The following is a 26,039-nucleotide window of genomic DNA, read 5'->3' as shown; positions in this document are numbered from 1 at the left end:
ATTTTTAGCAAAAGGACATTTTATAGCATTGTATTTGGGGAAGACTCATAGGTCTTAAAATGCCTTGTGTGGCTGGACACACGATTCTCCACTGTCTATAACTGCCTGCCATGCTAACTGAATAAGTCTGTTAAAAACACTTAAGTAAAAAAAAAATGCTGGTCTCCCTGAAGAAAAATCTTCACATTAACCCATAAACTCTCCCCCAGCATTTAATCAGCAAGCATTTATCATTTTTCTGTGGGGTGTTCGTAACTAGGATATACATTTGAAAGATCACTTCTGCCCTTAAGAAATTGAATTCAATGTAAATGTTCATTGATTTAAATATTCTGTATTTTCTTTCAACTGAATAGTATCCTCAATTTTTTCCATTTAAGTAGTTTAATAAAAGTACATATTTAGTAATTTGTGACATAATATTCATATGGTCAATAATTCTATGGGTAAATCTGCTGTGGAAGGTGTGAGTTTCTTGTCCAGTGATGCTCATGCTTATTTTTCTGACTTCCCAGAACCAGATTTTTTTACTCTAAAAAGGTTCACCCTACTCTAGATACATAAAATGAGAGGGGAATCGATGTATTTGCCTAATTGTCCTCGTTGCTAGGAAGCTTGTAGTAAAGTTTATTCTTCATTATCCTGTTTTCTTTTACTTGAATTCTTGGTATCTTTCCTCTTCCTCTTTTCTTTATAGCTTAGTTCTTGGCTATATCTCTATATGTGGGTTTTTATTATATTTTATTCCAAATCTTTTTCAAATAACTTCATAACTTCTTTTTCAATTTCTGAAATTTATTAGTTTCCACAAAACACATTAGTGTTTCCAAAAACAGTTTTAAGATTTAAAGATGTAAAATTTACATCTTTCCCATGAACCAAACTATATGGAGGAAACTTGCTACCTTGAACTTTAAATTAAAAGAAAGCAACTGTCCTTATCCATTATGTTTGATCTTCATCTTGTCTTTCTGGTTCTGTTCTTCTATTGAGTTTTATCTAACATATTTTCTTCATCCAGGCCATACTCTCTGGGAAGGATGACCTATGGTGATAGGCATATTCTTAGGTCTCTCTTGAAAATCTTACAGTAAAATACAAGAGACTAAACAAAAATATATTCATATATGTGCATTTCCTCAGCTCAGCAGTATTTTCTCACATGAGAGGCAAACTTCGTCTCACAAGGACCCTCTTCCAAGGAGGGGAGGAGCCCTGTCCAGAGTACAATAGTACATGTCTGCAAGGCTTTCCCCAGACACCTGGGGCCAGATCTTTCAGACTTTACAAAAGTAATATAGTGCATATACCACATGTTACATAATACCCCAGCTGGGATCTGGGGCAGCACCCATAACCAGACACATGAACATTTCTGTAGCAAAATGTATAAATGGTCACTTAGGTCCAAGGAAGATAATAAATAACCTCACATTAGTTCAGATCAAGTTTTAACGCCAAATAAGAATAATGTTTGGCTCTAGAGAGCAGATAAGGAGTTGTGAACCCAATAGTAATGAGTATCATTTCCAACCCTGCCATTCTTCCGGTGACTATGAATGTGCAGTCAATGAACACAGGTCATTCAGGCTCTGCGCACGAGGTGTTCTGTGAAGAACTGTCAGCAGGAGTTAGCATCTCTGTAGGTTTAGCTCTGAACAGTTTTCAGGATGAATGTAGGAAAGAAAGGGTTCTCTAAATGGCCAACACCAAAACTGCAGGTAATCAGAAATGCTGAAATGTTGTTATTGATTCCTTAATTTACCACCTTTTCTCTTTGCTTAGATCCAATCCCTTAACCTTATCTCTCTTCTATAATTCCAAACTTCATTCACCCACCCATCATTTCTTTTTTTTTAAGATTTTATTTAATTACTTTTAGAGAGGGAAAGGGAGGCAGAAAGAGAGGGAGAGAAACATCAATGTGTGGTTGCGTCTTGCATGCCCCCTAGTGGGGACCTGGCCCACAACCCAGGCATGTTCCCTGACTGGGAATCAAACTGGAGGCCCTTTAGTTTGCAAAGCAGAGCTCAAGCCACTGAGCCACACCAGCCAGGGCTCGCCATTTCTATTTTTCTCTTTCTGAGCCTTTCTCCACTATTCCTCCTACTTCACCTATACCTTTTATAATAAAATGTTCATCTTCTGTCTACCCCGTAACTAGATACAATGCATGGGACTTGAATTTTGTCTAAATCTTTTTCAGGAAGCCACACTGAACTCAGTTCATGGCTACGGTTACTTTCAGAAGACTTGTCTGCAACATGCGCAGACAAGTGCCAAAAAGCAATTCCTCATATGTCTATTTAGGCTATCCTAGTGAACATTTCCTCATCTTCTGGCACAGGACCATAAAATCTGAGATTACAAATGGCTGCTCATTATCATGATGAAGTAATCCTTGTTCAACACAGGTTCTAATATCTTAGAGGGTATTATATATCTATACTGGTCATACAGAGGGACTAGAAGATATGTTTCTTGCCCACTAAAAGCATGGAATCGTTCATCAAGCACCCATTCTTGTTTCCCCATCGGGTAGGGGTTTCTGTTTGTTCAGTGTCTAGATGTATCTGTCTCACTGCAGGTGAGGATCTTCCCTGAGTTTTTCCTGCCCCTGCTTTTAATTAGTTATGATACTGTCTTACCCACATGAAGAGAAAGTATTATTTTCTTCTGAAACTCAACCAGGTTCATTGTTTGGAAAGTGACTATATATATTTTTTTTTTGCCTGGAGAGCTGGAGAAGCTGGTCCTTTTTCATCCATGAAGTAGATTCATTGAGTGCTAGTTTATAATGTTTTTCACAGATAATGAACAAAAGCATCAACAAGAACCCAGATCTATCTCTAAGCCACGACTTTCCTAGTGTATTAAAGGCATATGTCTTTGGTTGATATATGCCAACAATATTTTTAAGAAAATAGAAATCTTTATTTATAGGCTACTTTCTCTAATATAAATAGCTACAATACATTTTTTAAAACTTGGGACAATATTTCCTAGGACTTGCTTAAGTTTTCCACTCACCAAATCTTGCTCTTTGTAGCAGCTGGATTTCATTTACCACGAACTGGCATGACATTCGAAAATGGAGTTGGATAGTCATATGCCTCTAGTGTTTTCTCATTTCTGCGGGGTGGGGTTAGCATAGGAAAAGTATCCTGCTTTTGGTGTGCTTTTTAATGAATAAAATATGTGGGAAGTGGGAAGAATTTATATGAGATCTTTGTCTTGGTCTCCACTGAAGAACTTCAGTTTTAGTCTCACTTCATAATCCTGGAGGTGTCAGCTGGCCCCATGCCATCTGTCATGACCTTATACTTCCCCAGGAGAAACAAAAGATGTCAAAGTCCGTTAGGTGAAAATTAAACATAAAAGCCCAAGCCTACTGAACTTGAACATTATTCTTCCCTCTGAAGTGTTGGTGATATACAAGGCAGTTGTCTTTTAGTATGGAAGCATAATTTAAAACCACATTTCACCAGAAGTCATATATATATATATATAAAATCCTAATATGTTAGGGAACAGATTTTTCTAATAAAAACGTAGGTGTATTTTATATCCCAATTTTTATGTAAAAACTGCGTATTGGACAGAAGCACAGCATTTGTTTAACATCCATTTGAGAGTTTTCACAACGTAAAATACAATATTTTTTTTCTTGGATCTCATGGGAATCGTTACGCAGTCTTGAAGTCTTGAAGCAGAAACAGAAATTCATATTATTTATCTGGGGTGTGAGTATTGTGGGAGAGGGTTTATTCTTTTTAAAAAGAAGCTAGTTAATCAAATGGAAACTGCTCGTCTGGTCTTGATGTGAGTGGAGAACTAAAATCTGGAGACCTGAAAAAGAAATGTGAACATTAATATAATTTAGAGCTGCTTGAATTCAAAACACAAATAAGTTAGTACATCTTTAGATAGGGAGCGATTATTCATAGACAATACTGTCGTTAAGAATAATTTTTTTCTATAGGAATTAGTTTCTTTAATTAATTCACTGATGTTCAAGACTAGGTAAAACTTCACATGCTTTTAAACATTTTAAGCCTATGAAAGTTCAGTAATAGAGTAGAAGGGTAATTAACAGAAATGTGTTGAGAAAAAGTGGTGTTTAATATGAAAGTATATTTTTATTTTTAACAGTTTAATGAGATGAGTGTTTTCTGATATTCAAGTAAAACTTTATATATCTGTAGTTTTATTTAAGCAGCATATCTAGTCTATTTTCTTTTTCTTAGTGTCTTCCCTGTCCTTCCTGTAAAATCATTTCCAAAGTGAGAGGCAGACCAAATGGCCAGGAAGCCATTGGCATTAGTTGGCAAACAACGAGGTGGGAAACACAATGTTAAATTTCTAACAAGTGCTCAGACCAAGTAGGATAATTTGTTTTGTTTGTGTGTTTGTTTGTTTATGCATCTTGATTCATTTTACTCAACTGCATCTTAACAATCACCTCCTATTAGTACAAACAAATCTACTTTGTTTATTTTAAAATTATATAGGTTTCTGCTATATAATTCTGTAATACATCATTGGTATATTGTATGGTGTGTTTACTACCCCAAGTCAAGTCTCTTTCCATCACCATTTATTTCCCCTTTCCCCTCTTATACCCACAAACCCTTTTCCCTGTGGTAATCACCATACTGTGGTCTGTGTCCATGAGGAGTTATGTTTTGCGTTTTTGTTCTTTGTGCTTAATCCCTTCACATTTTCACCCAACCCTACAACCCCCCTCCCCTCAGATAGCTCTCAATGCGTTCTCTATAAGTCTGCTCCTGTTTTGTTTGTTACTTGATTTTGTTCATTATATTCTACATATGCATTAAGTCGTATGGTGCTTGCCTTTCTCTGACCGACTGACTTCACTTATCAAAATGCTCCTCGGGTCCATCCATTCTGTCACAAAGGGTAAGATTTACTCCTTCCTCATGACTTAGTAGTATTCCATTGTGTAAATATACAGATGGCCAACAGACATATGAAAAAATGCTCAGCATCACTAATCATCAGAGAGATGCAAATTAAAACCTCAGTGAGATACCACCTCACCCCAGTGAGAATGGCCATCCTCAATAAATCAATAAACAACAAGTGCTGGTGAGGATGTGGAGAAAGGGGAAACTTTGTACGCTGTTGATGGGAACGCAGACTGGTGCAGCTGCCGTGGAAAACATATGGAGTTACCTCAAAAAAGTAAACATGGATTTACCGTATGACCCAGCAATTTCACTGCTGGTAATATATCTGAAGAAACCTGAAACACGAATTCAAAGGAGTATATGCACCCCTATGTTCACGGCAGCGTTATTTACAGTAGCCAAGATTTGGAAGCAGCCCAAGGGTCCAGCCCAAGTGTAGATGAGTGAATAAAAAAAGCTGTGGTACATTACCTTGTTTTGTTTTAAAGCTACTTTGTCTTCTCCTTCTGAGAAGGAGCCATCAATGATAGTCATCAATACTAACTAAATGAAAAAAAAATTAATTCACTAATACATGTGTATTTTTCATTAAAACATTAAATAATAAAACTGAACTCCTAAGTCTAATAACTACCATCAATTTGAAGGAGTGACAAGCATGAACTATTTTTAAAGATACCTGAGCAACTGTCATAATAAAATATAATTTTTAATGGTAACATCATCACAAATATTATTGAACTAATATGGTTAGTTACTATGGGAATGCTACATTTCAATGAGAAGTTAGTAAAAATAAAGATATATAAAAAACATTTCACAGATCTTTCAGTTCCTGTTAGGTTAAGAACCTTTGAGCCAGATCCTAAAGGTTGAATAAGAGGATGACAGACATGAAGATTCAGAGTCAGTTTAATTCAGGGAAAATCCCAGTTTATGGAAAGACTAGACACACGATGCTAAGAGTTTTACTTTTGCGACCAGAGAAATTAGTGTGAATTTCTTAGCAGGGGGGGTAGTTTGTCTGGAAAAGAGGATTTTATTCTCTTTCTGTAGTTTGTTGGCAGAGACTCTGGGAAAGAAACTAGGTCGGTTGTGAAGGAGGGCTTAAGGTAGTTTTAGTTAAGGAATAAAAATAATTGGATGGATTAAGTGTGCTGATGGTAAGAAGTATTTGTAGTTATTAACTGCATGACTCAAAAATGGTTGTTGTGACAGTAGTCATAGAGAAATTTGGAAGGGATCAATGGCTATTTTGGAAGGAAGATGCAGTCCCACGTGGTGAAAAGCATCGATGTGGATGTCCTAAAGGGAGTAGGAGAGAGATCACTTGAATGAGATACCGAAGCATTTCTGACTCTTGTTTTTTTAGATTTTATTTACTTATCTTTAGAGGGGAAGGGAAGGAGAGAGGGAGAGACATATCAATGCATGGTTGCCTCTCATATGCCCCCTGGTGGGAACTGGCCTGCAGCCCAGGCATGCACCCTGACTGGGAATCAAACCTCCATCCTTTGGTTCGCAGGCCCACGCTCAATCCACTGAGCTACGCCAGCCAGGGCTCCTGAGTCTTAGCATTCATTTCAACAATTACTATGTGCCTGTGCTAAGTCCTTGATATTTTAATAACTTAACTGAGATGTTCAAGGAACTCAGAAAGAACCTGGAGGCTTTGGCTAGAAACAAACGATAAAGACTTATTCAAGGGTATTAGGGCTTGAAAACCAGAAATATACTAGGCAAAAAACCTGAAGTATTCTGAAAAAAAAAAAAAGCTGAGAGCTCTTATACCAAAAAAGCATTTTTGAGAATAATTAGTCTTGCATTCTCAGCCCTAGGGTAGGTCCAAGGTAGTTTTCAGTCAGATGCTAGGCTGTCTGGAGGATGGGTGCCAGGACGTCTGCTTGCGTCCAGTGTTCTGGATGCTGATGTCAGGTGAATGTCAGGTGGTCTGGATACATGCGTCCTGCAGGGAGTTATTTGGGGGTCTGATTGATGTATGTCCAGGTCTTGATACACAATGGACTAAACTAATGTGTGTCCAGGCATTGACCCAGGACTGCAAAGTTCAATAGTTTAAGTTTCCAGGCTAGTTAGGACAAGAACAGAAGTGTTTCCTCAGCTTCAACCTACTAGATAATGGCAATTTAGCAGCTTGACCCCAATTTATTTCTTTACTCTGTTACTCACAGATAACATTGACATCCCATACAAGTTACCTGTTCAAGGTATTCAGTGGCTTTTAGTATATTCACAAAGTGTGCATTCACACCACAGTCAAAATTAGAAAGTTTTCATTACCCCCATAAGAAACCCTGTGTCCTACGCCATCATTCCTCTAGGTCCTAGGCAACCATCAATATATGTTCTGTCTCTATAGATTTGTCTGTTCTGGACATTGCAGATAAATGGAATCATACGATATGTGGTCCTTATGACTGGCTTCTTTCACTTAGCGTGTTTTAATGTTCATGCATATTATAGCATGTATCGGCACTTCATTCCTTATTATGTCTGAATAATGTTCTACATTTTGTTTATCCACTTATCAACTGATGAACTCTTTCTGCATTATTTTATTCTGCCATTTTTCCTTTTTTTCCAACTAGAGGAGGGTTTGGTCATTTTTTTCACCGTTTCTCTTGTTAAATAAGGTGGAATCTGATTAATACGCTTGTTCTCAGTGTGTGGTGGACAGTAAATGTCAAACCAAACCCTCTCACTTCTAACCTGCCCAAGACCATTGGTGCAACTGCCTTTGAGAGTGTAGGTTCAAAAGCATTCTATTTCACCTTTTTATAGCTGTGCAGGTTATTTTGCAAGGTGTGTGGTTATTCTTTATTTCTGTCTTCATTCTTTCTCTGCTTGTTTTTAATACTGTGAAGGCAGATAAGTGCTCGCTGTATATTCTGGAGAATCCTAACCACTTGTAGAGGGAAACAATATGTGTCACCTCAAGCACAGATAGTTTCAACTTTCAGAGAAAAATTCTAGGTGTGAGATATTATTGCACTCTAAGAATACCAAAATACTTTGAATAAATGGAGTGAGAAGTTGATAATTTTAATCATTGTTATTTTTCTTTTTCCAGACTACGTGGGGAATGTTATTAAGATGAAATTCTGAGCCTTTCCCACAAATGTGATCACCGTAGCAGTCGTTTTTACTAATATCCCAATTATTCACCCAGGGGTCTTTACTAACCTCCTACTGTTTACAACCAGACACTGCAGGAATTAAATGATTGCCTCTTCAGCTATTTAGTGGATACTAATATTTGTAGAGAGTGTCATCACCCACCAAACTCTCTCCCTATTCTGATATGAATCCTGTATCATCCCTATCACACTGATGCAGAACCCGTGCGCCAAAAGTTCTGATCTGTCAAAGCAGTGAGAATCACTACACCAGCTTCGAACTTCTAACTTCAAAACTTCTTTTTCTGACCCCCAAGAGCCATTATGAACCTAAACAAAGGTGTCAAATGGACTTGGACAAAGAAGACCTCATCTCTGATTGAAGCAAGATCTCTTGTTCTAACCTTTGCAGACTTAGCTAAACTGGAGTGAGTTCTCAGTAAGTTCCTTCCCGTGAAAAGACTGGTGTCCTCCCCTGAAATATCTGCAAGTTCTTGAGTCTTTAGTTTCTTGTAATGACATAATTACTTCCAGATCTCCTGCTTTTCACCTCCCTATTATCACTCCCTCTCCACGTCCTTGCCTCCCTGTTCTTCGATATATCCGAGCAATGAATCATCCTCGTGCTTCCACCTTTCCCCGAACCCGTCACATGAGAAATGAGTGGGAGGTGCACTAGTTTGCAGAGAGAGAGAGGACATTAATTCCGGTAACACATAACTGAATGTTGTACATTAAACATCCCTTTTTACTGAAGTCCTGGCTTTCCTACTGGCCTCTTCCTCGAAATCTGCAGCTTCTCGCTCATCTCCTTTCTCCCTTCACTCCCTCTGCTCATTTATCATTCTACTGCTACCCACTCCTAAATTTTATAAACCAAGACCTGGAGGCCTCCCTCACCCTCCTTAAAACTACCTATCAAATTTTTTTTCTGAAAAAGAAAAGGAAATTTCCTCAAGAACTACTTTTAACCTACATAATCTTTATCTTGCTACATGCATTGTCTAATTAAATCATCACGACCCTATGCAATAAAATTGGACTATCTCAAATGTGTAGTGAGGTCGTCGAGGCTTAGAGTTAAATAACTTATGCAAGATCCCACAGACAGTCGGTGATAGAAGCAGGAGTTCATATTCTCAAGGATGTCTGGGGAAAAAGGCCCCCATTCTAATGTCAGTAGGGTACCCTTGTAAGTCTTGCTTCAAAAATTTCTGTAATTACTTCTATTTCTTTTTTATCTTAAATTTTTTTATTATTTTTGTAAAAAATTATTTATTTATTTTTCATGTACAGTTTTCTGTCTATCACTCCCATCCCATCCCACCCCCCTATGCTCCCCCTGCTCCCATGTCCACTCTTCTTAGTTGTCCATGTATCCTTTATATTTGTTCCTCTAAATTTTCCCCCTATTTCCCCTGAAATTCCCTCCCCTCTCCCCTCAGGTCACTGTCCCCCTGTTCCCTATTTCAGTGTCTTTGGTTATATTTTGCTTGCTTGTTTGTTTTGTTGTTTAGCTTCCTGTTAAAGGTGAGATCATATGGTATTTGTCCTTCAACACCTGGCTTATTTCATTCAGCATAATGCTTTCCAGTTCCATCCATGCTGTTGCAAAAGGTAGGAGCTCCTTCTTTCTTTCTGCTGCATAGAATTCCATTGTGTAAATGTACCATAGTTTTTTGATCCATTCATTTACCTACGGGCACCTAGGTTGCTTCCAACATCTGCTGCATCAGTAAAGTAGCTTTGTAGCTTTATTCGATCTGATAACAACATTGTTTCCTTAAGCATGACAACCTGGTGTTAACCTCTTTTTAGGTAGCTATTTTTTTCTGGTGGAGGTTAAAATAACACAGTGGAAGGCAACATTTCCTCTTTAAACCTATTTTTTATGTGCATAGGTTTACTTTACACCAACATTCCTCAATTTGGGCACTACGTACCGTTTGGGATGCATAACACTTTCTGTGCTGTGCAGGCTGCCCTCTGCATTGTGGAATGTTGAGCAGCATTCCTGGCCTCTGCCCTCTAGATGCCAGTAGAACCTTCCTAGTCATGACAACCAGAAGTGTCCGCAGACAGGCTTAATTATCCCATTGGGTTAAAATTGTCCTGAGTTGAGAACCATTGTGTTACATCATAAACTCTCCAGTGCTTAATATTAAAACGTAGCAAAAACAAAAATTACATAATAAGCACCTGCAAGTCTTGTCATTCACCTGTCATGAAGGAAAAACAGAAAGCCATTCATCATTTAGACTAAATGAAGGTGCTTGTGTGCTCTAGAAACAATAGAGCAAGAGTACATTGCACATTGCTGAAATTAAGCTTAAAAAACTTGACTTAACTGGAACAATTAAATTACCATTTATTCAGGGGATGATTAGTCTATTTCCCATTCCTTTCCTCTGTATGCATCTCTTCTCTGCCTGATGTTTAACTTTCCTCATCACTAGAAATTGAATTAAGTCCACAGACATTTATCCAGTGCTTCTTGTGTACTTCCAAGTGCTAGGATTTTAAAACATGACATGTATCAGGAGTACAGTCGTAATGTTTGTCAGGTCCTTCCAGAATCCTGTTCATGTTAAATGGTTGAGCTGTTTCCAGGAGGCTCAGCACATTCTCCACTCCTTAAATATCTCCAAGGACAGAGGGCTGCTATGCATGTTCCCCCTTCCAGACTTTCATTCTAATGGTTCAGATGATTCTGTATACCCAGAATGCTTAGATCTTAGTTTCCTATTATAGGTTCCTATGCTAGGTTTCTTTTGTGGAAATATTTGTATGCCCTATGACCTTAGAGTGAGAAACCAAAAATAAAAGTGGGGGTGGATTTCAAGTAGCTTGATGTGCATGTTAATCTCTCTCTTTCTCTCTTTTCAGTTCAGGATACCTCATATGGTTTTGATTCTCTTATTACCACTGTAACTAAGGTTTCATTTTATATTTAATCTATATTATGATTAATATAATAAAAAATTTTGTCAAACATGTTTAGAGTAGTCATGAACAGAAGGGAAATTAGGTTTGCTTCATTGGTGGAAAAACTAACAAAGATCTTTACTCGTGTAGCTTCAGCCTCAACTAACCTCTTATACCTCAGATTCTGCTTCATTTCATTTGGAAAACTACTACTTTCATGCTTTTTAGTAATTATTGTCATGATAAAATCAAAGAATTATGACTTGTTCAATAGGAAGCTTGGTGTTCGTTAAAGTAATATAATAATCTGATAGTTAAAGAAACTACAATGATAACATGAATAGTTTAGGAAAAAGGAACCTACGGCAAATGTTTATGTGTAATGGGAAATAATAAGCAAATTGCCTTCCCAGCTAGAATTGGGTAAAGCAAACTTTGGAGTGAATACTTAACACTGAAACAGAGCAGTTTTTCACAGGCTTTTATTCAATGGCCATAGAATGATTTTCAGTCTTCAAGGTTAACACCTTATCTAAGGAATGGGAATTCAGATCTACAGAGTCCATATTCATTTGGATCTGAAAGCATTTTTTAAACAGCAAACTGATAAGGTGCTGACACACTGCAGTTCTTAAATCTAAGAATCCTGAATCACCAATTCAAATGAACTTATGCACCCCTGTGTTCATAGCTGCACTATATACAATAGCCAAGTTCTGGAAACAGCCTAATGCTCATCAGTAGATCCACGGATCAAAAAACTGGGCTGCATTTTACAATGGAATATTACACAGCAGAAAGAAAAGAACTCCTACCTTTTGCAACAGCGTGGATGGAACTGGAGAGCACTATGCTAAGCAAAATAAGCCAGTCAGTGAAAGATAAGTTCCATATGATCTCAGCTATAAGAGGAATCTGATGAACAAAATAGAACCACAGGCATAGGAACATGGAAAACGTGGAACAGACTGACAGCGACCAGAGGGGAGGGGGAAGGGAGATAATGGTGGAAAGAAGGGAAAGGGACTAGTCAAAGAGCATGTATGAATGACTCATGGACATGGACCGTAGTGTGGGAATCGACTGTGGGAGCAGTGGGTAGGATGGGCAGAGGGCAGCAAAGGGGGAAAAATTGGGCAACTGTAATAGAATAACAATAAAAATGATTAAAAGAAACAGACTTACATCTTATAGTTAAGCCACCCTTTTCTTTCTTATATAGGTTTAAGGAAGACATATATAAGTGACTGACCAGAAGTACAGGTTTGCAGGAGACCTAAGAGTATAATCTGTTCCGGGCTATGGGATAGCTTTCCCTCTAGTTAGCCCATAGCTGTTTCATCAGTTTCTCCTTTCTTCCCCAGATGACTGCACCCCAATCTAAAATGACCTTGCAAGGCAAGTCTGATATAATAGTATTCCAAATCTATGAAGATATCAGAGAGTAGGTCCTAAAAATTCTCATCACAGCCAAAAAATAATATACTTTTTTTGTATCTGTATATGGTGCATATGAACTAAATTTATTGTGGTAATTATTTAGCAAAATATGTAAGCGAAGTCTTCATGCCTTACACCTTAAACATGTACAGTGTTCTGTGTCAATTATATCTAAATAAAACTGGAAAATGGTCCTGGCCGGGTGGTTCGGTTGGTTGGAGCATCATCCCATACACCAGAAGGTTAAGAATTCGATCCTTGATCAGGGCATATACCTAGGTTGTGTGTTCGATCCCCAGTTGGGCACATATGGACGATAACTCATCGATGTTTCTTACTTACATTGATGTTTTTCTCTCTCCCTTCCTTTCTCTCTAAAATCAGTGAGCGTATCCTCAGGTGAGGATAAAAATGAAAGATGATGAATGAGAAGGACAGCAGACCTGTCAACTAACCCATCTCTTGTAATTAATGCATCCATACTGATGACAGTGCAGCTCAAATACAAGATTTTACATTTGGTTCAATCTAGCAACTACCGTAACCCTTGTGTGGGAATGCGCAGTAAAGGCTGTGGTCGCAGACCTCCGAAATCCCGGAAGGACAGTCAAACAGATTTGTTTAGAAAAGGCATGGGAGGCCTTGTTTAGATGGGACCTTTGATATAACACCCGTCTCCCTTTAGTGTTCAGTCCTGAGTATTCCAACCAAGACTGTTGGAAGTGGGCACAGTGTTTACAATGAGATGATTGCCGGTCATTCTATTTCAGCCTGCCAGTAATAAATCTCTAAGCTGGTTTGCCTTATTATGAAAGTTCTTATGGCACACATCCACAGGTTAGTGAAAAACCCATAAAAATAAAGCCGGGAGATTCTGGGTCTCCCTGTGAATGCAATCTTTCCTTGTATTTATAAGGCCCTCTGATTCTAATAAAGAGTACATAAACGTGGTATGTGACTGTGTTGCCAAAAAGCAGGAGGTAGGTTAATTGTTGCTCAAAGTGGCAAGATTTAGGACTTATGACTCAGCCCATTCCAGATCATAAATGGGCATATGGTAAGTGAAATAGAATTTAAAAAATGCATTCAAGTCACTGTGAGAGAGCTTTTAGTTAGTCATGCCAATGGTAGGAGTGATAAAAGAGCTAAATGAAACTATAAATGAACCTTATTTCAACCAACTGTTCCAACATCTCTCATGCAAACAACTTTCACAATTTAGCAAAATCTAAATAAGAATGATTTGAATGCTTCTTTGCTTTTCTTCCCTGGTAGAGATGGTGCCTAGTAAAAATAACAGCAAGATACTATCACATTGAAAAAAAGCAAAAGAGAATAAAAAGAGCAGAAGCAGAATAGATTAACCTTATTTTGAAATATTATTACTTCTTCAAGTAATAATAAGTAACCTTATCTAGATTAACCTTATTTTGAAATAGTATTACTTCTTCAAATAACAATTCTAGTAACCTCTAGTCAATGTTTCGTCAGGCAAAATCATGGAAAACACCTGGAATTTTACTAGGATGTTCTGAAAATATCTTTCAGCCACTCTTAAAAAAGTTGATTTGAAATCTAACATATTTGAAAATGAAACTGAAGTGTTAAAACAGTGATGAATACCTGATGATCAATCTCTCCTATTTCTTTAAAGAAATACAAATTAATTCATCAGTGTTGACCTGGAGTAAATTCATCAAAATGCCCTCCTGAAGTTAATAACAATTGTCATCACATAGAAACCTCCAAGTATGGCCTGTTTGTACACTGATGTGGGCCTCTGAGAAAAGCATGCTAGGTATGTTTTACCTGCATTCCTCCCCTCCCAGCCAAAATAACCACACCCAGGCCCTACCTATTTTCTATGCAAATAGAGTCCATTCAAAACAAACCTCAGAGGTAATTAACCACAGAGTGGAAAAGACAGGAGTCTAAGATGAGGGAAGTGGCTTTAAGATGCCCTAATACTCTAAATGAAGTGAATTTGGTGGCAGTGGGGATCACTGAGTGTATGAGTCAAGTTTTAACTGTCTTATTCTTAGTTATCTTTAGTGAATCACAGAGACCATATTTGGAAGTCATTTATAAATGTATAATCAGTTCTAATTTTGCTTCAGGGTTAGTTTCTGGCATGGTAAATGAGCTTAACCAAATTCACATTTCACATCAATAACCCACTGGGCTCTTGCGAATCAGAATGTTTCTCAGTGTCTCTGAGAGAGCTCTCATGGACTGCCGTGTGCACACATACCTTCCTCTGTAGCACCTAGCCATCCTGCCTCTCCAGATTACTCCCGATTCCCACAATGGGTGCAAGGAAGGGTACCCGATTAAATTACCACTCAGGGAAATATTTGCAAGCACTATGTCTCTGTTTATCATTGAAATCTCTCTGTTGTTTAAAAAAATACAGCACTTTTCGACAATTCTTATTATATCCTTTACTTCCTTGGCTATTGTGAATATATTGAGTCTTCAGTGTTTAACTTAACCTGGAGAAGATGTTTTACCTCTAACTTTCTATTTCCAAATGCAATCTGTTTGAGCAAGTCTTGATTTTTTGCTGTTCTAATTACTATCGAATACAACCTTCTGTTACCAACACTAATTCCATATATAATTATTTCTATCTTTTTTTAAAAAATGAGTGAGACATGAAAAAATTAGGCAAATATAAATCAGGAAAATGAGTTGGAACCAGAAGTAAGCTTATGCATAAATTTCAAATCGCGGGGTCATACAATTCTGGCTGTGAGCCTTCTAGAGGTCACATGAGAAATGGAAGCATGATCAATTACAAGATTAGTTCTTGTAAAAGAACTAATAGGTTAAAACAGGTCAGTGTTGTATGATCATGGTTTTTCAGGGAAGTAAGAGGCAGCAGGACCCAGCAGAGGGTCATTGTGGTAGAGGAACATTAACAACTTCCCAGAGGGAGGAAGTTTCTGGGTTTCATTAATTAGTGAAATTAATTGGTATGGCAGGTCCACAGACTTCCTTTCAGACTGCACTGAGGTACAACAAGTCCTGATGTTTCTTCTTGTCACTTATTTAGGCTGGCTATGGGTTGAGAAGGTGTGACCCTCAAACAGTACAGCAAGATTCTGAGCGGTGGTCCTATTCCTGTGGGTCCCTTCCCCCTGAAGACTTTTAACTATGGAAGCCAAAGAGAGAAGCAGACTTGTGCAAAACAAGTTATGTATGAAAGTTCCTTAGGCTTTCTTTATTTTGCTTTTAGTTTTATTAATATAAGTGAGGCTAGAGCTTCAAGTCAACATTTTTTGTAATAGTTGGTAAAGCAATAATACAGGGCAATAACACAGTCGTAAAGCTACCTCTGTCCCAGCCTGTGCACCAAATGTTGGTTAGACATTTGCACTCCAAGTATGGCCAACTCGATGGTTAGACATGGCCAACTATGGAAGAGCACAAAGTTATTGTATTGTTCAAGTAGATCAGTGTGGTTTCTTAAGATTCTAGTTCCTTTTTTGGGTGTGATAAGAGATTTGAACCTGAAAGTGCTCAACTTTCCCCCCACCAAGTGGAGAAAGAATCTGAAAGGGTACTTTCTCCATTTGAAAGACAAAAACCTGTTACTCTACACCAACCTTGTTTGGTTCCTGTGATATTATGTTCTACTGTAACTAATCAGCCCTACCTCCTTTTAAATGATAAGAAACAAATATAGTGAAAATAATACCAATCAGAAGAGCTAGTATTCATTGACCAATTGCTGTATGCCAGGCACTGTGCTAAGCATTGTACCTGCTTTATCTCATTTCATTGTATCACATTGAGATAGGTGCTTTTCTTTTATGCCCTTTGTTAACTAAGAAATTGAGACATACAGAAATTAACAACTTGCTCAAGGCTAGTGAGGAATCAATAAGAGAACCAGAATTCAACACCTGGTCTGACTTCAAACAACAAATAAATTTCTTAACCATGTTATGTTTTGAGCCTATCTTTCATTTTTGAGTGGCAGATGAAATTTCTAGGGGAAAAGGCTTGTCTTTGAAATAAAGGCGGGAATGTTATGGAGGAATCTCAAACTTATGAAAATATGAATTTACTGGGAAGATTTTGATTTACCTATCAAGAAAACAGTGATTTTTTCCCACTGCAGTCAAGAAGTAAGGCATGGGGGAAAAAAGACTATTTGAATGGCCAGGTCTATATAAATATTTCCAAGCCTTTTGAATTGTTGGATTTATTCATGCCTCAATAGCTTGTTTGCACACAGTTCAAGGGTAGTGAATAGGTTTTGTGTGGAGTTTTATCCTGATTACTGCAGAATTTTCTCTCCACTGATGACATTTAAATGAACTAGCTTTTCAGATAGAACACAGTCTGCTGATGTGGATAAACTGCTTTAAAAAGGTTTTTTTTTTGTATTTAAGGTTTTACCTCAATAGGTGTTTGAAAAAAGAAATTAGTACATCAATTGTGATTTTGCAGATGTTATTGCTTAGATAAAACTAGATTGATTTTTGAGGAAGGGAGTGAATTTAAAGCCAAAACTCTAAAGATTTAAATATTACAGAAAGCACACAGATAAAGGAACAATTGTGAAGCTGATACATGAGAGCCTGAAATCTGCAAAAAAAAACAAACAACAACAACAACTTGGTAGCCTCAGTGCCTTTCAGTCACTAACTTGTGACAAGCATTAGCCTTTTCTTGTGTAGAGTGTGGAAAAGTAACTTGGAGAAATAATAGAACAAGAGGATGAAGTCTAGTATAGATTATTACTTTTTATTTCTCTCTTTGTGTTAGGTGATAGAATTTCTTGTGTACATAGCTATGACTTTTTTAAAAAAAACTTTTTTCATTTCCCTCATGAATAGCATTTTTCTTCCTTCAGGCGAGAGTGTATATCCAGTGTAGAATGCTTCTGTAGCTTTTCCCTCCGTTACCATTTCATGCTCCAGGTCCTCTGTGGAACACAAACATTCCGAGTGTCTCTTTCCTTCCCTCCACCCTTGCTGCTTGTCCTTCCTTACAGCCAAGGTGGCAGGCTAGGAAGCAGATAAAACAGCCTTGCTCAAGGCAGATAAGATGTTTAAAAATAAAAGACACTACAAGCTACAATTAAGGAATGCCCAGGGGTCAAAGTAATCTCCCTTTCCACAACAGCAGCCTTATTCAAACTGGAATTCACAAGTATGAAGTGGGCTGTAGAAAATGTACCCACTTACTGCATTTTCCTTTCCAATTCAAAATGGCATTCTAATTGGAATTAACATAGTTTTCTAATATCACATTTGGAATGATTTGATATGTTTACATTTTTGCTTCCATCTCTTTCTGGAGCTTCCTTTTGGTCTCCTCTCAAACCTTATCTGTGATTAATTTAAGGAGGAATATGTCTATTTTATTTCATTTCCTGCCTTCCACTCGGCGATGATTTTGTTTTCACTGGTAACTGCTTTGTGTTTCTAAAAATGAGCCTAGCACTCCTCATTGCATATTGGAAAATTAACAAATAAAATGGAACACAAAGGAAAATTAAAATCATATGTTTTTCCTTCTTTTCAGACGGTAAAGTGGAAGTGACAAAAGAAGGCGTGAAGCTGTGCACCATGGGCCCAGGCAAAGTGTTCGGGGAGTTGGCCATTCTTTACAATTGTACCCGCACGGCGACCGTCAAGAGTAAGGCTTTCATTTTTCATATACTTCCATGTACCGCCTTTCATTTGATCATTAAGGTGCTTCGTGATTTCATCTTTGTGAGTTTATTAAAATCCATATTCTAATCTTGCTTTGAAATATAGTCAATATATTTGTTTTCCTACTAAAGGATGATTGTTAATCAGTTGGCTGATTTCACTTAAATTTCATTGCTGACTTATGAACAGTATTTTTTAAAAATAAATTAGGAGTTACATAATGATAGAATTTCATAAATGAAAGTTGAGCAGGAGCATAGCCTTTTCCTACCTTTAAATCCTCAGAATCATATTTAAATAATTTTTATATATCTGCTATTTTGGTTTATATTCCCCACATAAGTGCTACTTGTTCATTCAGTAGTTGAGAAGAATTAAGAGGAGAACTGTTCAGCTCATTCAAACATCGAGTGAGATATATCCTGAATTCTCAAACTGCTTTTGAGTATATTCTTGTCTTCAGCTGCTCATCAAGCACTCTATTATAGCCATTTTCTTCTCTACTGATTAAGCTTATTTTAAGTCAGGGCGGTAAAGCAGCTTGTTTCCCTAATTTTACATATATGTGTGTATATGATTTCTCTAGCAACTTTTATTTCTCGGTGGCAGCTGCAATAGTTGGAGAGGAAAAAAATGTTTCAGATACTCCTTCCCGACTACAGGAGGTACCGCGTGTATGGGGAACGGAGCTGCCTGCCCATGCCGCCAGCAGCGGAGGACCCCTTTGACCTTTGGGCAGACAGGTGTCCTTCATGCTCCAAAAGCTCTTTTGCCACCTTATTTTGTGGAGGATGACAATCACAAGTAGCTTTTCAGGTCGTGCCATTAAAAAACTCTACTGGAAAAATGATGTTGATAATATCAGCTAGTTTTATTTGGATGGCACTGAGGATTTTGTATATTCTTTTTTTCGCTCAGAAGTATGGCAGTGATCGACAATATGACATTGAAACTCAGGTTGTAAAGAACTTAAGAATGCATGGCCAGCTAGAGGCCTAGAAATTATCCCACGTGCCTTCTTGGCGAATTCTCCTTTTATTTTCATTATAGCTGGGGCCCTTAGAAGATGAGCCCTTCTTGGCACTTGATTCTTGATCTCTAAATGCATAAAATGGCCCTGGCTGGTGTAGCTCAGTGGATTGAGCACGGGCCTGCAAACCACACGATCGCGGTTCGATTCCCAGTCAGGGCACATGCCTGGGTTGCAGGCCAGTTCCCAGTAGGGGACTCACGAGAGGCAACCACACATTGATATTTCTCTTCCTCTCTCCTTCCCTTCCCCTCTAAAGATAAATAAAAAATTTTGAAAAAAAAGAAATAAATGCGTAGAATGCTTTTGATGAATGGGCACCACTGAGTTTTTTTTCACGTGATTATGTAATTACATAACTCAAAGAATAACAAAGAGCAATGAGCCATGACAGATTCTGCCCCGGCTATAACTCACTTAAAAAGTGCCTTAACTACAAAAGAGAATAGTCATGACTCCATCATATGAACAGATTTTACCATTATACTCATTTTCATGAGAAATATATTTGTTTTATGGCAAAAAGATTCAGCTAGAGTATTTTGATTAAACAGGCTTTCTCAGAATTGTGAATACTAATTTTTTCCATTTACAAATATTAAAACTTTTAAAATATTTCAGCCCTGTATATTGCTCATTTAACCTAACTGAAACTACAGAATTCTCAAAGGTCAGCAGTTGGTTAATTATCAAGGTCAACATGGCACTTAACTTATGAATAATTCAAAACTCAATATTACATTATTATTAAAGCAATATTTTAAATAGGCTAAATAGCATATTTAAATAAATTTTACAGCCAAATATTTTTGTAAGATAAATGCTTTACCTTGTAAAAAATGAACTGTCTCATTAGGATCCTACAAAATGCTATTAATCTGCAATAGCCTCTATCGTACCTGTGTTTGATAAATTTAAATGGACATTATGCATCTTATTGAACAAGAAGAACCTGGGTGTTAAATGAGAATTATAATCCCATCATTTGGGGGGTCAAACATCATTTATTAATGGAAATTAGTGATAGAGTATGTTCTTTAATACAGAGTTGGCTATGTGTCAAATACACATGTGTGTGTTTCTTCAGAGTGCTTACTTACGATGTGGGCGATGTACTTGAGAAAAAAGCCTAGAGTTGGTGGTGTACAAATGTAATTTAGGTGAAAAGGTTTTGTGTGTGAGTACAGAAAAATATTTATCGGTGACACTTCCTTCTGAATGTTGTATAAGAACTTATATGGAATTACTTACAGGCCAGGGCCATTTTGTCCTGTCTCCTATACCATCCTTAGGATTGTACTCTACTTGTGACTATAGTCCCTAAATATCAATTTAAACTCATGTTCAAACTATACCCGCAGTCTGATGACTTTATAAATCTGATTAGATTCCATTGTAGGTACTGCTTTTGCCAAATTATTACAATCTATGCTATCATACTCATTGCATGTGATGTTTTAAAATATCCTTATGTGGTTTTGATCTGATCATTTCTCAGGATTCAGGATCGTGCTGACTCCTGTCCCCTTCTCCAGCGGCTCATCCCTTCAGGCTTGTTTTTGTTTTTTCCTCAATTACCTGGCTGGCGACTCCCTTTCCCCCAACACTGTCCCCTTTCTTAGATACTCAAAAATGTCGATGATTCCTTTCTACTTTGTTTCTCCCTAGGTCAGCCTGAAATGTTGATGCTTTTTTAAAAATTGAGGTTATTGTGAGTGGCATGATGCACAAAATCATATAGTGTACAACTCAGTAATACATTATCTGCACAGGACATCGTGTGCTCACTGCCCCAAGCAAAGTCTCTTTCCACCCGCATATCACCACCTTTCCTTTATCATCTTTGTGTGACTATACTTATCACACGTATGTTTTTGGCTAATTCCTTTACCTTCTTTAATCCAGTCTCTCAGCTTCCTTCCCATCTGAAATTTTAATGTACTTTTAATCTCACAGTCTTAACTAAATTCTAGGTGGCACTGAAGAGCTCTTCAATGTAAATGAGTAGTTTCTTGTTTAACACAGCACTTTTTAAAATTATATCAGGCCACAGATAAATCCCAGTGACTTCCCGTGCTAATGAATGCGATTCTAACACCTGTAGGCTTTCTTTGGTTTAGAATAGAGAAAATAGCTTGATTTTTTGAGGCATTATTGACATATAACATTATATTACTGTAGTTTAGTCATAATGATTTGATATATGTATATGTTACAAAATGATCACCACAGTGTCTAGGTAACATGGGTCACCATACATACTTACAACTTTTTTTTATGATATGAACTTTAAGATCTATTCCTTTAGCAACTTTCAAATATGCAGTACAGTATTAGTAACTATATTTGTCACATTGCACATTATTACATTCCCAGGACTTACTTATTTTATAGCTGGAAATTTGTACCTTTTGACCCCTGTACCAGTTTCACCCCCACCCCACCTCTGGTAAACAATTTGTTCTCTCTATGAGATTGAGCACATTTTTTCTTTTCTTTTCTTTTCTTTTCTTTTCTTTTCTTTTCTTTTCTTTTCTTTTCTTTTCTTCTTTCTTTCTTTCTTTCATTCCACATATAAAAGAGATCGTATAGTATCTTTATTTTTCTCTCTGACATTTCATTTATATGCACTCAGGGTCCATCCTTGTTGTCAAAAATAGCAAGATTTCTTTCCCTTTTTTATGCCCAAATAATATTTTTGGTAATATGGCAAGAAAACATGCATGATATGATGAAGATCTATATTCACAGTCTGCTATCTTATATATCTTATAAAACACCACCACTGATTTTCCCCTAAGGAATTCGGGTACAAATACACATACACACACATAGACACATAATTATATACAAATGTATATACATATATAATGATATATATTATGTATACAAATATATATATATAATTAACATGATATTGGAAAGAAAAATGTAACAAATGCCTTGAGGTCATTCACAGCTGAAATAAGCTCATGTTTTCTTTAACACTGTGGTGTGAAGATGGCCACGTGGTGTCTGCTGAATCACAAGCATGCCAGATGCTCTAGGGAGGAAAAAATCATTTGTTTTATTAGATTTCCTCAACACCCAATGATGTCTCCAATGCTGTTTGAATTTTCTCACTCTGTCTAAATATTCAGAGGTCCTACACACAAAGAAGAGTTCTACCATCCATTTCCAAACCCCATGAGGACAGGAATTTCCAATGTGCCCCTTGAAAACCCCTTATGACTCTGTTCCTATACCTGGAAGCAGATCATTAGCGTGTTTCCCTAAAGGGTCACTCCTGGTTGTGACTTGACTTTCATGCCCTCACAGCTAACACCCGATCAATTAACACCCACCCTGGGTCTCTTACCTTCCTGCTGGATCCCAGGTTCTTTACAATCACAACAGTGGAAAAGTTGAAGTTACTGGACACCTGAAAATAGAAAGAAAAGAGCACTTAGTTTTCAATGAAAGAGGGATTTGGGGACATACCCTGTGTATGAGTTTACAAGGACATTTATGTGATCTTGTCTTACCTGGATTTTCCAGAACTGGCTATCACAACTACACAGGGATTTTTTTTTTTTTTTTGAGGTCTGAATCATATGGCTCTGAGCTCCAACTTCAGCTGTACATGAATGGGTATTTTTCCCTGAGGATGCCAAATGGAAGCCTGCTTCTGTTACTTTGAGTTTCTAGCTCACAGTGCCCCAAACTTTAGGCAGTGAATTATTCTAACAGTCTCATTCAAATAGTCTTCATTAAAAGCCCAAGAATAAAAGGTCTCTCTCTTTGTAGGAAAACATCTGGATACCAGTTTAAGATGATCACCATAGAGAGTTATCTGCAAAGTATGTCTATCATGGGTGTGAGTTGACTTGGACGAAACATCTGAATAATTATTTCTCTTTAAATTATTTATAGCAAGTATTTAAAAACTCCTCAGCATTAAAATATTTCAGTACTAACATGAAGAAATCTAAATATTCTGCAAGAGATGTGACAAACATGACTTTAATAACATCTGGAAAAATATTTTTCTGCCTTGCTTTGAATACTCTCAAGTTTCCATATTGAGACTTTTCTTGGATATTTGCATAGGGGGAAGTTGACTAATTAAGACATTTCACTGTGTCGTGGACATTTTAAGAACAAAGTTAAAAAGGCTTGGATTTTTTCTGTTTATTTTTAAAGTAAATTTGAGTCTGTGTGGTGAGATGGCTTGTTCATTCCCTTGTAGCTCTGTTTGAAACATCACACTATTCAACCAGACTCAGAACAAGCTGCTGTCGGAAACCTAAAAAAGATAAATGGGGAAGGGGGTTAACTAAAATGTTTTCCTTAAATAACTTGAGGGGCTATAAATACAGGGTCTGGCACAAATAACTCCCCCTTTTAATTACAAAATCTGTTATTACAAAATCAGAAGCCTGAAATTCTGTATCATAACAATGTCACACTCAAGCACACCATATGATATTTTAGGTGAAATGTTCAAATTAAAACTGTAAATGATTACCCTACCAAACACAGTCAAGCAGGCGTTACTTCTGCTAGACCCTGCTAGACCTACAAAGTCGACATACAGTGTTTGGTATTGGTAAAGAAACAAAAGAAATGAATGCCAATTTCATTGTTAATAAAAAGAAATACTAGATGAAGTCCTCAGAGTGTTTGGGAACTTCAAAAATTCCACAAGAGGACTGAATCAATAAGTATGCAATTAGACACTTTTTAGGAAATACCATCATTGAGTTCCACGGAGCATCGTATTTATGATAAAGATATTTCCACACGTGAACATGAAGAAGCATTGTCTGTAATACAAACAATTGTCATGTGTGCAGTTACTACCTGGGGTTTCAACGAGCAGGAGCCACAGCGTGTGGTGGTGCTCCCTGCACCACAAAAGCAGAGGAGGCAGACATGCTGATGAGCAGTCCCCGTCCTGCCTTGCAGAGGCCAATGAGAACAGTGCAGTTTTGCTTTCTCCCAGTCTAATGCATGCTTTCTCCCAAGAATTGTGAAAGGAGAGAAGTCACAAAATAAGTTTAAGCTGATGAGGACTAGAAACATGACCCTGATTACAGAAGGAAAAATTCAGTGACTCCCCAGGAACTGTCGTCGCCCTGGACGATGAAGCAAGCAGTGCATTATATAGCAGTATCTTTGGGAAGTAGGTGCAATTGTTGAGTGAGTTAATTAGACAATATTCTTCATAATAATTTTTGAATCACAATGGTCTATTAAAAAATGCTGTGAAATTAGTAGCGTAAGTTCAATTATGTAATCCCTGAGAAATAAGTTTCTTTAATAAAGGAATCAATTCACTAGGTGCCAATGTTGCCGTGTAAAAGATGGACATGAACAAATGGATGTATAGAAGCTATTCTTTAATCTCTTTCCTTTGTTGTTTAAGTGGATTAAAAGTGAAGTTCAGAGAAGAAGAAAACAGTTATTCAGCTACAAATGTCTTTTCTAGGTTTTTCCCCCCCTAGTCTTAATGGGAATTGTTACAGTCAGAATTTTTTTTATTTAATCACTTCCAAACTGACTTGAGTCCAGTATTGACTAGGCCTGGTCGACAGGCGTGGTTTGTAATGCTTCTTGGTGGTGTGTGTGTGTGTGTGTGGTGCGGATTCCCATAGTCAAGGGAAGGCAGTAGCACTTAATTCCTTCTTAAGGTCAGATTAACTACAGGACCCTCTCCCTCCCTCCTTTAATCACTGAGCACCATAGTGTTCCTGTACCTAGAGAATATAGTCAGGCTTTAACTGATGGAGTGTTATTATTTTTAAAGGATCAGGGATAACTTAATAGTAAATCTAAACAACAGGCAAGTGAGGCAGATTTTTTAAGGAGTTTTTTAATCCTGCAGAATCAGTCATTTTTCCACGAAGACCTGCTTTATAGGAAACGTCCCCACAAGGTCAATCTTGTGTCAGCTTTTGAAACACCAGATTTTCACTCATCACTTAATAACTTGCTGAGAGGTCATTTCGTATTTATTGAGCTGTTTGAAAGAATAAAAAGCAAAGCAGTAACATAGGTTAATACTGTATAATCTGTCATCTTTTTTGTAAGGAAACTTTCCTGTCTGTGGATTTTGATGGATTCCTAATGAATGTTCAAACATAACAGTGAAAAATAAGGAAAGGTAACCTTTGAAGCTCTTAGAAGTGCACTAGACTCGAGCTTTTGGGATAGCTAGTGCTGTTACCGCCATTTTATTGCTGAAGCAACGGAGACCCAGAGCAGTTTGGCGACTGATCCCATGTCGCATAGCCAGTAAGAGGGTGGGCCATGAGCTTGGGACTGTCGTGCTGTGTTGCTGCCATCACAAGCTTCGTCTCGTGGTTCATAAACTTTCGTCCGCTGGGGTTCATTCTGCTGTAAGCACAAATGCATCTATAGGGCTATTTATTGGGGGAAAGACTTTGTTTCCACAAAAAGCTATACAGTATGTTAATTTTTGTATTTAAATTGTGACACATGTGCCCACATTGAGTACTTCTGTCACAAAAGGTGACTCTTGTAACGCAGTGAAGAGAGGGTTCTAAGCTTAAAATCTAAAGGCACAAGCAAGCAAAACCAATTACAGGGTCTAACTGCGCAATACCTTGAAACACAGGTGAGTATTTCATGCAATGAAGTTTTACTGTGCAACGTGCGAGCCATTGCCAAATCGCTACGTATTTCTTTTGCAAAATCTATTAATCAATGAATTTCTTTAAGTAGGAATTATGAAAAGTTAAACAGCAATTCAAAAACATCAAAGAGGAAGGAAGAAAACTTTAAAAATATTTTTATTTTGTTATATAACAAATACATTAAAGGAGAAGAAAAAAACGGAGTCACGGCAAATATGTTCACCTTTGTTTCTCCCTCAAATGTTTCTCTGACTGGGGGGAACATAAAC

The 26,039-nt window shown here is 37.4% G+C and overlaps 1 protein-coding gene across 2 annotated transcripts in view; it reads left to right on the top strand.

Moving 5' to 3' along the window:
- PRKG1 (protein kinase cGMP-dependent 1) overlaps positions 1-26,039 on the top strand; it is a 1,201,643-nt gene that overhangs the window by 420,179 nt on the left and 755,425 nt on the right. For both annotated transcript variants that reach the window (XM_037066937.1, XM_037066936.1), the window contains exon 3: positions 17,972-18,085. In XM_037066937.1, coding sequence (XP_036922832.1) covers positions 17,972-18,085 — 114 coding nt within the window. The remainder of the gene's footprint in view (positions 1-17,971; positions 18,086-26,039) is intronic.

The sequence above is a fragment of the Sturnira hondurensis genome, unplaced genomic scaffold (genome assembly GCF_014824575.4).
Source record: "Sturnira hondurensis isolate 20B ecotype Veracruz unplaced genomic scaffold, ASM1482457v3 Scaffold0016684, whole genome shotgun sequence".
Taxonomy (NCBI): Eukaryota; Metazoa; Chordata; class Mammalia; order Chiroptera; family Phyllostomidae; genus Sturnira; species Sturnira hondurensis.
This window is presented reverse-complemented; position numbering and strand designations above follow the sequence as displayed.